The following is an 11,837-nucleotide window of genomic DNA, read 5'->3' as shown; positions in this document are numbered from 1 at the left end:
GGCAATGGCTGCGTGGTGAGCAGAGGAAGCTCTCTCAGCTTTGGGTTAGAACAGGCTCTAGAGGGTGATTTCATAATCAAAAAAACATTTAATCTCATGAACACTGCAAATCAAATTTATTACTGTATTACTTGCTGAGAGGAAAATCTGCATCATGGGGTCACTTGATAATGCACAACAAATCCCAACAAAGCCCCTTTTTCCATGGGGCTCCCATCAAGTGTGTCCTGCTGGTCCCCCTCCCCTGCCACCACCCTGTCCCAGCACCGCAGCCCCGCAGGCTCAAGGGCTGCCCACAGAAGACAGCATTGCCTCTTCACACCCAGCACAACAGGCAAAACCCACCAAAATGGGCAAAACCTCCAAAAAAACCTAAGTCCCTCCATAGGGCAGGCTGGCAGGCATACAGGGTGACCCTGGTCCTGCGTTGTGGAAAGTCTTTCCCCTCCCTGACAATAAGTAATGGGGTAGAATATGGGATGCAAACCCTCGTGGGTTGTCTGCACTGTGAGGCTGTCCCCTCAGCTTCCCCACAGCCCCAAAGGACTCAGGATGCACAGAGGGTGTTGAGTGGGTGTTCCCACATGTGCATGCTCTCAGATGGAGCCTGAGGCACTTCCCAAACCCCCAGGGGAGTCAAGGCACAGAGAAGCATCACTCTTGGCGTAGGAGAGTAACCACACAATCCAGATCCCATCAGCTCTGTGAGCCGAGTGCTCCCCACTGCCTTGGTCCTCCAGGATGTTCCTGTCCTTTCACAGCAGCACTCACTGCAAAGCCCCAGAATGACCCTGGAAAAGCAGAGCGGTGCAGACTCATATGGGCTCAACCCCATGCTGCGGGTCTGGCTCTGTTCCTCTGCCATGGGGTGTGACAGGCCCCAGGGGTGTCCCCTGGCAGATTGTCACAAGTCCACCCACTCTCAGTAGGGACATCCCAGCCTGCCTTCAGACTGCCTCTTGCCAGAGCCAAGGCGAGCAGCAGGAGTGAGGCAGGACCCCTCAGCGGTAACGCTTCCTCAAAAAAAAAAAAAAAAGCACTTTAAATAAACAACCTGCTGCCTTACGCTGCCTGCAGAAAATGCACATGTCCTGCGTGAAAAAAAGGGCAACAGGAGGGCCCTTCATGGGGCAGCAAGGCTTCCTTTGACATGAAAAAGCACTGTCTCAGTTTTCTCCATGTTTTTCATGCCCTCTAACACATTCTTTCTTCAAAATAACTTTCTTCTCACACACCCAAAGGCAGCTCTGCAGCCTTCCCTTTTTTCTTAAAATAATCCTGCAAGTATCCTGAAAAATATGAGAGGAAAAATCACAACACTGCCACGATGAGCTGAGAATACCAAAAAACATCTGGTTTTGTTCCACAGGAGAGCTTGCTCAACACACAAACATTTACAAACCTACGTTCTTGCACAAATCGCTTCTCTCAGCAAGGCATATTTGCCCACACGTGTCTATGTGGGTTTGGAGGGAGAGAGAGAAAGAGACATTCATATGGAAAGAAGAAATTCACGGACTTGTTGACATCAATGTACAAATAGACGTGTAATTCACACTTCACTCATGTGCGCACTTTCACACCTTCTCATAAAAATTCACACCTCGTTTGCACACATGTCCACCCCCTCCAGCAAAGAAAAATATTCAAGCTGCAGATTATTTTTCTTGGAAAGGGCAAAGTCTCGAAACAATGAAAATACAGTCAATCCTTCCACACCTCATCATCCCCTCCCCGTCTCTCCAGCTTTCACACACATGCTACCCGCTAGGCTGATACCACCAACATCACCCCCCATTCAGAAGCTGCTAGCCCCTTACTCACACTGGATACCGTGAATACCCTGTGAGCCCTTGCAACTCAACCAGTTGGAGGGGAACTGCCATGTCAACAGAGGTGTCAGGCTCCAGCTTGCTCTAGCTCTTCCCTAACAAATGAACTCAGGAGCAGAAACAGAATTTTACACTGACCTTGAAACTTCTCCCTTACCCTGCAAGGCCATCACAGTGCAGCAGGACCAAGCTAAGGAAAACCCTAGGCTTGATCCTAATTTCAGGTCAGCTTGGTGCCCAATCAAAGCATTGGTGCCAGTGAGGACAGCCTGAGTGAGAGGGGCTAAGAGCCCAGCTCTCTGGAACTGAGATCTCTCCAGCAAAATGGGACAAGAAGGTGAAACCATTGAGTGAACAGGAGCACCAGCCACATCCCTCAGGTGTTCAGACACCACCAGGAATATGTCACCATCTTTCTGAAGCAGGGAAAGTCTCCCGCCAGCAGGAAAGCTTATCTGTATCACTGAGAGGAACAGATTTTGTCCTCTCATTCATCCATCCACAGGAAGATCCAGAGAAATGAAAGGGGCTACTTTAGTACAGCACAAAAGCATACTGGGGAAGCCAGGGCTTCTTAGAATTATCTGAAGAGGCAAAATGACTTTAATATCTCTGTAATTGTTCTGTCAGGCCTTTCCTCTTTTGACTCACTGGTATCCAGCAGATGAACACTTGCAACAACAACAACAACAACAATAAAAAAAATCTATCACTATGCCCACTGATGGGCAAAGGGTTTGCCTCAACAGTAATGCCAACCACTGTCTTTCTGTATAAAATATAGCCTATTTAGTACACAGTAGAGAGTGAGTGCCATGGCTACGACTCCGACTGTATGCTCTGGAAGCAAGACGTGCTCCATAGCTAATGGGCTCTGGCAGCTTTTGCCAGCTCTGAATTCACTTAATAAAATTAAAATTAAATTCTGAAGTACAAGCCAAGCCTGCCAGGTGCGTGGGACATCCCATTGCTCAGTAAGCAAAATGTAGGCACTGAAAGCAAACTGTTGGAGTCCCTGCCAGTCCGCAAGGTGGAGGGGTCAGTGGAGTTCTGTGCTAATGGCAAGGCCACAGGAGAGCAGCAGGGCTCCTCAATGGAGGCTATGGAGGTTGACACTCCCAGGCAGTGGTGGAGCAGGCTACGTTCAGGATGGAAGATCTGCAGATCCCCTCTTTTGTTAAGGATCACCACATAACTCATCCCTGCAACCCTCTCCTTGCAGGACCATTTCAACAGGGTAACTACACCAGATGATGACAACCAAGGCATAGGGATGGGAAAAGAAGACCTGGAGAAGTTCACAAGGGGTGGACTCCTGCAAATGCTGCAGTGTACAGTGGGCAACTCCAAAGTTTCCCGTGGAGAAGGGTATCAGCAGTCGAGTTCCTCAACCTTTGCAAGGGGCAGACACCTCTTTCTCTGCCCTAAACTGCTGAAGACACCCAGGGTGATGAAGTCTCCTCCTGCCTCCCCCCTAGGCAGCAACAAGCAATCATCACTCAGGGGACCCAAAAAATAACAGCCAGGCCCCAGGAACCTTCACCCACACTTGGGTTTTTTCAGCTCCGCAGCTCATCAGGTGCATGCTGAAACCTTAGGCTGGGAGCAGGGCATTCTCCTACTTAAATTTCCTGCCGATTAAACCCCTCTGGATTTTCCTTACCCCAGGAGAGCAGGGCTCACTGTTATTGTTGGACCTTCCACACAGAAACTAAAGCCAACTCTGCCTGTAACAAAAATAATCATCACCAGAGAGGTCTGTTTCACAACAAACACACATACTACAGCCTCCCAGAGCTTGTAGTGTCCAGCACAAAACTATCACAAAACTATCACATGTTTTAATCTGCTGAGTTCAGTTTACTTTGGGATGTCATTCAGGGCTGTGCACAAAACTTAAGGTGTTCTGGATGCCTTAGCAGCAAGCAGCAGCATCGCTGTGCTGCTTGAAAAGAGCAGCCTTCAAGGATAGCAAAGGAGCAAGGGAGAGAGATCCTGTGAGTTCTACAGCAGGCAGATGCACCAACTAACCTTGTCACTTCTCTTCCCCACACGAGGCCCTCCAGCCCAGCTCCACACTCTCATTCAACCAATGCACAAGATTCCCGTGTCCCAGGATTCAGCACTGGGCAGAGGAGATTTGCCCTGCCAACCCTCCAACAGCAAAGCAAAATATGGGTCCTGGCATGCATGACCCACTGCTCTCAGAGCTGCTGAACTTGGCCTGAGCCCTTGCGCAGGAAACCCTGTGTTTCAGTCCAGTTAGAGTAAAACAGCTCTACAAGAGGCAGAGTTTTTCAAGGTCCATGTGTGTCCAAGCACTTTGCCAAATCCCAGTACGGAGGAGACAAACAGACCTCTTCTGCCAAGGATTCATTACCGTTAATGTTTATTCTGCCTCATTCTCTGAGCTCTGACCCTGGCTGGGCACAGCTAATGTGGCAGAGGCCCTCGCCCCAAACTACATGGCACAACTTTTGCACGAGGCATACGACTTTTGTATGAGCCCTTGGATATAAATGATACCGCTTAGCAATTGGCCAAGGAGAGAGACACAGAGCAGAGGAAGCTAATGAGATTAGTTATTTTATCCCCAGTAGCATACATCATTTTAGCAGAAGCGTGTTTGCTTTGGATTGTAAGATAAAGCTTCAAAGGCTTCCTGAACAAATTAATGGACAAACACACCCAAACAACACAAAGCACTTACACGCACATTTCATTCCAGAACATTACCCACATCCACATCTTGGGATTTCACACAACCAGAGAAAGTCCCCTGAACATTTCATTGAGTACTTTTACCAGTTTAACTAAAATTTCACTTAAAAGTAGAGGCACGGCAAAGCAGAACTTAAAGACTCCTTTTGTGATTTGAACTAGGATTTTGTTCAGCTCAAAGTGTCTCAAGCCTGTCACGAGACAAGCTCATAAAAACACTGACTGGGCTTAAGCAAGAAAGGAACGCGCCAATCCATCAGTTGAGGAATGCAACCATTTGACTGCTTCCTAAGGCAACTGGGAAGGGATGCAATATATTCATTTTATAGTGCTGGACAGCAGTGAAAGGGGAATGCCGAAAAGCTCACCAAATGGAACATTTTAGCTGTGAACCTTCGCAAAACGGAACATTTTAAATTATTTTTAAAGAAGAGAGTGTTGAAGCAGGGAAGAGAGAGGAGGAGATTTGGAGACTTCTGATACCTGCGCTTTTTTTGCCATGTTAATCCACAAAAGAATTAAGTGGAAACCTGAAGTAGAGACCTACTCAAGCTTCACCGTGGAAAATGAGAGGGCCAAATCCTGCATGCAAATCCAGGTAATTCGCTTTGAAATCACCGGAGTTCAGCTGATTTCCCCCCTGCGGTTCTGGACAGCCTTCCAGGGGCTGACATCACTTTGTACCACTTGAGCCAGTGACAACCTTGACCTTTAAATGTCCATCCTGTCCACCTCTTCTCTTTTATCTCTGATGAGATTTTATATCCTGTTTTTACATGGTGCCACCTTCACTAACTTTATTATTTGTCATCTTATATCACAGACAAATGCAATTCCAATAGGGCAACCACCTTAATAGTGTTAGCCTTATATAGATACATGTGCACACAATTCTCCCAGCTTGCCTGCGAATGTAATTGGTGGGTCTAGAATTACAACTCCTGGCTGCTCCAGTAATCATTCCAGAGAGCATGCAAGTGTGTGCGTACATATGCAAGGGAGGAGGATAACTGCATTTTGAACTTGGAGAAATCCTTCCTGCCTCTCCTGCCTCGGTGTTAGGTTCCCAAGGGTTTGAACTCTCATGGAAACACACTGCCATCTCCCAGGAATAGGTGGCAGCTTTAGGAGACCTTCAAGCTGCAGGTCAGGCAGTTTCTGAAGAAAACTCGCCAATACTGCGGGAAGGGAAGCAGATTCAGGGAAGCTTGAAGGCTTTTTGCATGGCAGCCTGCCACCCTACCTTATAGGATACATTACGAAAAAAATATGAAGATGAAACAGTTTGCTGAGCCATCCCTGTGAATGCTGCCAATAACAGACTCATTTAAGGGCCATGGAGACAAGAGACATTTCTAGTAGCACACATGAAAAAAAAGATTCACCTAGGATTCCTCTCTAAAGAGCTTCAGGCTTGATGAAAGGCGTTCAATGCCTCTGAAATACTAATTAGTATTATTATTACAAAAATTCTAAGAAGAAAAAAAAGCTTATCTCATCTCTCATCTCTCCCCACACCCTCACAGCTTCCTCACTTTGAGTCATCTGTCAGGGTCCTGACATTCATCCACTCTGAAACTGAATCCTGCTTTTCCCCACCAGGCAGTGGCAGTTTACTCCAGTCTCTTCCCAAGGCAGCTGGCAGAGCCTCTCTGAATCCCACAACACCCCTAGCTTGGCCCTTCCTCCCAGGGGCCCTGTTGGAACCTCAGAGCAAAACGCGGTGCCTTGGCTGCAGTCAGCCCCACGGACGGGACAGGAGGGGAAGCAGCACCTTTGGAGCCACCTGGGGAGAGCCCCATCGCAGCTCCCTTCACGCACGCTGCTGAGCAGCAGTGGCTTCGGCCTTTTGACAGCTTGCTCAAATCCAGCTACTGCTGAGCCTCGCTACTAGCACCGAACTTATTGCATATTCTGGCAAGTGCACATTCTGGTAAGTGTTTTAAACACATTGTTACCTGCTGAGCACATATTCAGCAGTAAAACAGAAAGAGAGGAAAGCAGGAACAAGCTTGGGGGTGCGCACGAGGGAGAAAGTTGCTGAGGGGCTCTGGGCGTGTCAGGGAGAGTGCAGGGAAGGGAAGGATGCAGAACCATGTGTGTGTGGCAGGCAATAAGGCAGTTTCCCCAACTGGAGGGCCTCTGTGTGAAAGAGGAAAGGTAGAGATCTGTAAGCCTATGAAGAGAGAGAAGAAACCAGGAAGACTGTGTGTGTGTATGTGTCTATATGCACAAGGGACTAGGGTTTTCCTCCCTCCTCTTCTCACACACATCCTTTAAAAACCAGGGCCCAAAGAGGCCTTTCAACAAAACGTAAGCGGAGTAAAAGGATAGCATCCTTTTGGCTTCACCATCTGCCTAGGAGAGACATAGAGAAAGGCAGCTGTTCAAGCCCTACACAGACAGCACTTCACAGCTAGGGGTGACCCACCAGAACAGCTGGGCAGATGTTCTGCCTTTGTCTCAAATGCACGGAGAGAAATGAGGGCAGGTTTCAAAGACCTGGAGCCCAGCACTTCATCTCTGGAACCCTTTTTCTTTGACTCATCAAATATGAAGAAAGAGGAAGAAGCATTCAGACAAAAAGTCCCTACAGCCATCCAGCCCTGCAAGTAATACTTCAGGCTATTCTGCATGCCAACTTGCTGTTTGTACCCCCTTTCCTGACCTGTTTGGGAAGAGGCTGCCTCACCAAGGCTGTGGTTGGAGCCCGCACCCCCCAGCATTACCCTAGCTGTCCTCCCCAATGCATTTCATGGGCACCACTTGCACATAGAAAGGGTTACAGATCCAAGTTGTGATTCCAAGTGTTTGGCCCTGTGCCTGCCGATCTCGTGCTGACAAACCTCTCCGTGTCTACTCTTGTGTCTTTTCACTGCACAAGCATCAAACCCGGCTCAGGATCTGGCCTTCTGAGATTGCGATTTGGCTCAGACAGGGAGCAGGCTGACCCTTTGATTCTAAGTGTGATTAAAACCACGCTACTGTAGCGCTAAGCCGCGTGCAACACTGTTAGCAACAGCCCTGATTTATGTTGTTGCTAGTATTGCGGTTTCCACCAGGGTGTAGACAGGGATTTCGAAAATAGCCCAGCTACCTCTTTGTCTGTGTGTGTATTATAATTAGAAATGTGTCAAAGGGCTGTTACAGAGTGAGGATAGAGCTGGAAACGTTCACACCCCATTTCTGCCCCCACCTCTGTGCTGACACCATCAGTCCCAGCTTGGGTGTGTGCAGGCACATCAGCTCTGCACACTTCCCGGATTAGACAACTGTATTCCCGAGACCCCATGGGGACACAGTGGTGGTGACTTCACCACACAATGGAGAGCAAGTTTAGCAGCTTCCAGTTTGCTCTCAGGCTGCTGCAATCTGCCCCAACCATCATGGCTAAATGACAACTTTTTTTCTATTTCGATTTCAGATAGGATCATGGGTCTCAGATGTAGACGATTTATTTTCCTAGCACAGCTGGTCTGTCAGAGGTCACATAATTTGGCAGCAGTCCCAGTGCTTAAAAATTAATTTTTCCTTATTAATACAACTGGGGGTCCCACAGGATAGGATCCCAGCCTTATCTGAACCTGACAGCTTCCTAAACCCCATGAAGGATGCTTTCTCCTCTCAGGCTATCTGCAGTACAAGGCCACCATGTCCTGGAGCCTGGCGGCACTGGAGGTTTCTGCTAGGAAACCAACCCACCCCCTGCCTGGAGCAGCATGCTGCTGGGACGGGAAGCGCTGCCTTCTCGGGCCCAGCAAAGCGGGTTGCTTTCTCATTTTAACCGTCTAAGCCTTGCACGAGGTACCAAACAGAGTAGGTACTGGGAAGGAGGCTGGGGGGGCAGAAGGAGCAGGGCAAGGAGATGAGAAGCACTTCTGTAGAGCCCTCTGGGACCAGTGTGCATGCCTGTCACTCCAGATACCACACACCATGATTTTCTGCAGCAGTAAAATTAGGAAAACAAAATGCACCATCCTAACCTGGGTCAGAGCCCCTCACTGAGCTTGTATCAGTCGTTTTCAGCGATGTTCCTGACAACTATCTGATTCCTAGTCTAAAAAAGCTTTTTGTTCCCAGCAAGAGCTGAGTTAACAGCACACGGGCATAAGGCACTACACTCAATGCTTGCGTGGGTGTGTGTGTGCATGTTTGTATGTGTGGCCGTGAGCCTGCTTGGCAGCAATTTGTTTTGGTCCCCCTCCCCACCTTGCTACATCTCCTAAGTAATGACTAAAAATACTAGCTTTTAAGTAAACTATTTGGAAGGCTTCAGAGTGAGCTTTGCTCGGAGCTGCATAAACATCATCTGAACGGCTCAGTACTTGGGTCACTCAAATCTGTTACTTTCTTACTTCATTTCTTTTTACGGGAAAATGAATAACACACAGCCATCCAGCCTTCAGATTTATCTTCCCGGGTCTCCCACCCACTCTCCTCCATGGTTATCTCAGGGTTTGCTTGGCTACATACAAATTGGCAGCTGCCCTGTTTATCTCTTACTATAGAAATATTGCATGAGGGTTTTTTCCATGTGGATTATCATATTATTGTCTATTAAAAACGTCTCCCCTCTCTACTAACCTCCCTTAGGGAACCTAAAGAGGGACTTTCATAATGGGGGAAGGCTTTCAGATACACCAGACTGAAACATAAATCCATCTACCTCTGGCATGTTTTCCTTCCTAGGCTGGCTAATTTACTGGAGCTGAGTGTAGCCTGATCGAGGTTTGCGTCCCATTACCCCGTACTTTTGCTCGCTGCGCTGGCAACAAAGTCATTTGACCGGGTTTGCAGCCACACAACATCTCGGCAAACAACCGCTGGTGTCAGCCGCAGGGAGACAACTTCCTTGCTGGCTCCAACACCATGTGATGCTCTGCTTAGCCGGGAAAACCCCGCGTTCAAATAAACACTTCTTACAGTGACTGAATGGCCTCAGAGACATGGTTGGCTCATAAAACCCTTCCTAGTTAGAAGTCCTGATGCCGGACTCACTCCAAGATATAAGGAGGTGCACGCATGGACAGAGATACACTCGAGCTCAGCAGCCAAAGGGATCGCAGCCAGGCTGTCCAGTGCACCCTCAGGAGCCAGCTTCAGGTTACAGCCCGATCTGCCACAGCACAAAACCCACTCCAGTAGACCAGACACTGCAACAAGGGCCCTCTGAAAAGACTGTTGCACTCAGCAAGTGCCTCCTAGGACACTGTCCTTTCTCTTCATCCCATCGAGTGCCTATTTGTTTTCCTACTTGAACAAAAGATGGGATTTTTTCTTTCCTTTATAACCATAAGGAACGAGGTGATGCCAACGGGCAAGCGAATGTGTGTCGGGAACGTCTGTGCTTCGCTGCTGCAGAAGAGAGGGATTTTCTCAGGCAGCAGAGACTCTCCCACTTCCCTTGTCAAGGGGGAGCTGCTGGCCACGGAGCTCCGGGGCAGCAGAAGGCAGAGGCAGGAGAAGGCACACCGCACTGCCATCATCTAACACTGCTCGGGTCAGACCGCGGCTCAGGGCCCTGAGCCATGTCCCGAGGCCCCGACTAACGGGAAGGCAAAGCCGCAGCTCAGCAGCTGCTGGCTTGGCACCACCGTCCTGCCAGGAAGCTCCTGGGCTGCTGAGCGCAGAACTAGCCCCCAGAGAGCAGTGGACGGCATATCCTTTTCCTCTAGGGACTACTCCAGGTCGGGACCCTGCTGCCCCCATTAGCCAGACACAAAGCCAGTGCCCGGGGAGCACAGGGCCCAGCCTCAGCCTGCTCCTCTCCTGTCCCCATGCCGAATCAACGCAAAGACCGGGGCTTCATCCCAGCGCCTCCTGACAGCCCAGCCTAGCTCTTCAGCGAAGACCAGAAAAAACACACTCATGCCCCAAAACCTGACACGAAACCGCCTGGTCCCGGGACAGCCCGGCGTTTGCAAAGTAAGTGCAGATCCCGCACGTACTGCGGGCAGCCGTTCCCGGGGGGGCTGCCCGAAGGGTGCCACCACCGCTAAGCTTCGCCCGCTCCCAGCGCAGCCCTGCATGGCTCCGGCTGCCTGCTCCCTACCAGATGATTCTGATTTCTCACCTAAAGTTTCCCGAGGTTGCAACCGGGCACGCGGACGCGAACATCCGGATGCGGGTGTCCGGGATGCGGCTGGTCCTTACTGCTTTCCCACCCTTCCCCGCAGTCTCCCAAAAAACCAGTACGCAACTTTCCAATGCGGCTCCGTCCCCTCGCCCCTTACGCCGGACGATGGGAGCCGCGCGGCTACAACCGCTGCGTGCTTTACCGGGGGGCTGCGGCATCCCCGCCCCGCCGCACGCACGATACCCCCCAAAACCCAAGCTGCGAAAGCTGCGTGGTGCGGCCAATCCTTCATGTTTTCCCTAAATTTATTCCCACGCAAAGCGTCTATGCGTGCGCCCGAGACCGCGCCCGGGCACCCAAAAGTTGGGCGGACGGGGAGGGTTCCCTCGCCCACCCGCGGCTGGGGACATCCCTCGTCCCGGAGGGCGCCTTACCTGTCTCTGCCGTGCCTCCGGCGGCGGGCAAGCACAGCCCTAGAAATCCCCACGCGAGAAGAAACGTATCCATCCTTCGGAACAAATTATATTTAAAAAAAACCACCACCAAACCCACAACACACGACCCGAGGCTGCGGGGCTGGGCTTCGCCTCCCTACCCCGGACGCGCCGCGCCCCGCGTGGGCGCCCCACTGGCGAGCGGCTCCGGCGGGGCTCAGCGAGGGGCGGCGACGCTCCCCGGGCCGGGGCTGCGGGGCGGGCGGTGCCGGCGGAGCGCCTCTCCCCTAGGGCGACCCGCGGGGCCGGCGCCTCGGCATCCCCCGGGGCGCGGCGGCGGCGGTGCGGGCTGGGGCGCCGTCTGCGCCTCCTCTCCCTCCCCGCCGGCGCCTCGCAGCCTTTTCAGGCAGGGCGGCATGTGGCTGTCAGCGCCGAGCGCCGGCACCGCCCCCCGCGCCCCCCCGTCCGCCCGCGCACCGCCCCGCGCCCGCGCAGCGCGCCCCGCCCCGCCCCGCCCGCGGACACCGCGGGGGCCCCGCAGCGCCGGCGCGGGGGCAGCGCGGGGCGCGGAGCGGCCCCGGGGAGCCGGGCGCGTCCCGGTTGCGCTGCCGTCCGCGGGTGCCGCCGGCCCCCTTCCATCCCCGCAGCGCAGGCAGGAACCAGACCCGATGGAAATAACGGCAAAAGAGCCGGCTGTGCGAAGGGAGACACCCAGAAATTGTCGGATGGGGGAGCATCAGGACAAGGATTGTCCCTGCTCGCGGGCTTCCGCCG

General features: G+C 51.7%; 1 protein-coding gene across 3 annotated transcripts in view; it reads right to left on the bottom strand.

The window, feature by feature from the left end:
• NRP2 (neuropilin 2) overlaps positions 1–11,416 on the bottom strand; it is an 89,068-nt gene extending 77,652 nt beyond the window's left edge. For 2 of the 3 annotated variants that reach the window (XM_027731364.2, XM_027731365.2), the window contains exon 1: positions 11,064–11,416. In XM_027731364.2, coding sequence (XP_027587165.1) covers positions 11,064–11,136 — 73 coding nt within the window. In that variant the 5' untranslated portion in view covers positions 11,137–11,416. The remainder of the gene's footprint in view (positions 1–11,063) is intronic. The other variant, XM_027731366.2, reaches the window with a different exon arrangement.
• Positions 11,417–11,837: the final 421 nt, after the last annotated feature.

This window comes from Pipra filicauda, unplaced genomic scaffold (assembly GCF_003945595.2).
Source record: "Pipra filicauda isolate LSUMZ 115617 unplaced genomic scaffold, ASM394559v2 scaffold74_size2892960_pilon, whole genome shotgun sequence".
Lineage (NCBI taxonomy): Eukaryota > Metazoa > Chordata > Aves > Passeriformes > Pipridae > Pipra > Pipra filicauda.
Note: the sequence above shows the minus strand (reverse complement) of the source record. Positions and strands in the feature narration are given on the sequence as shown.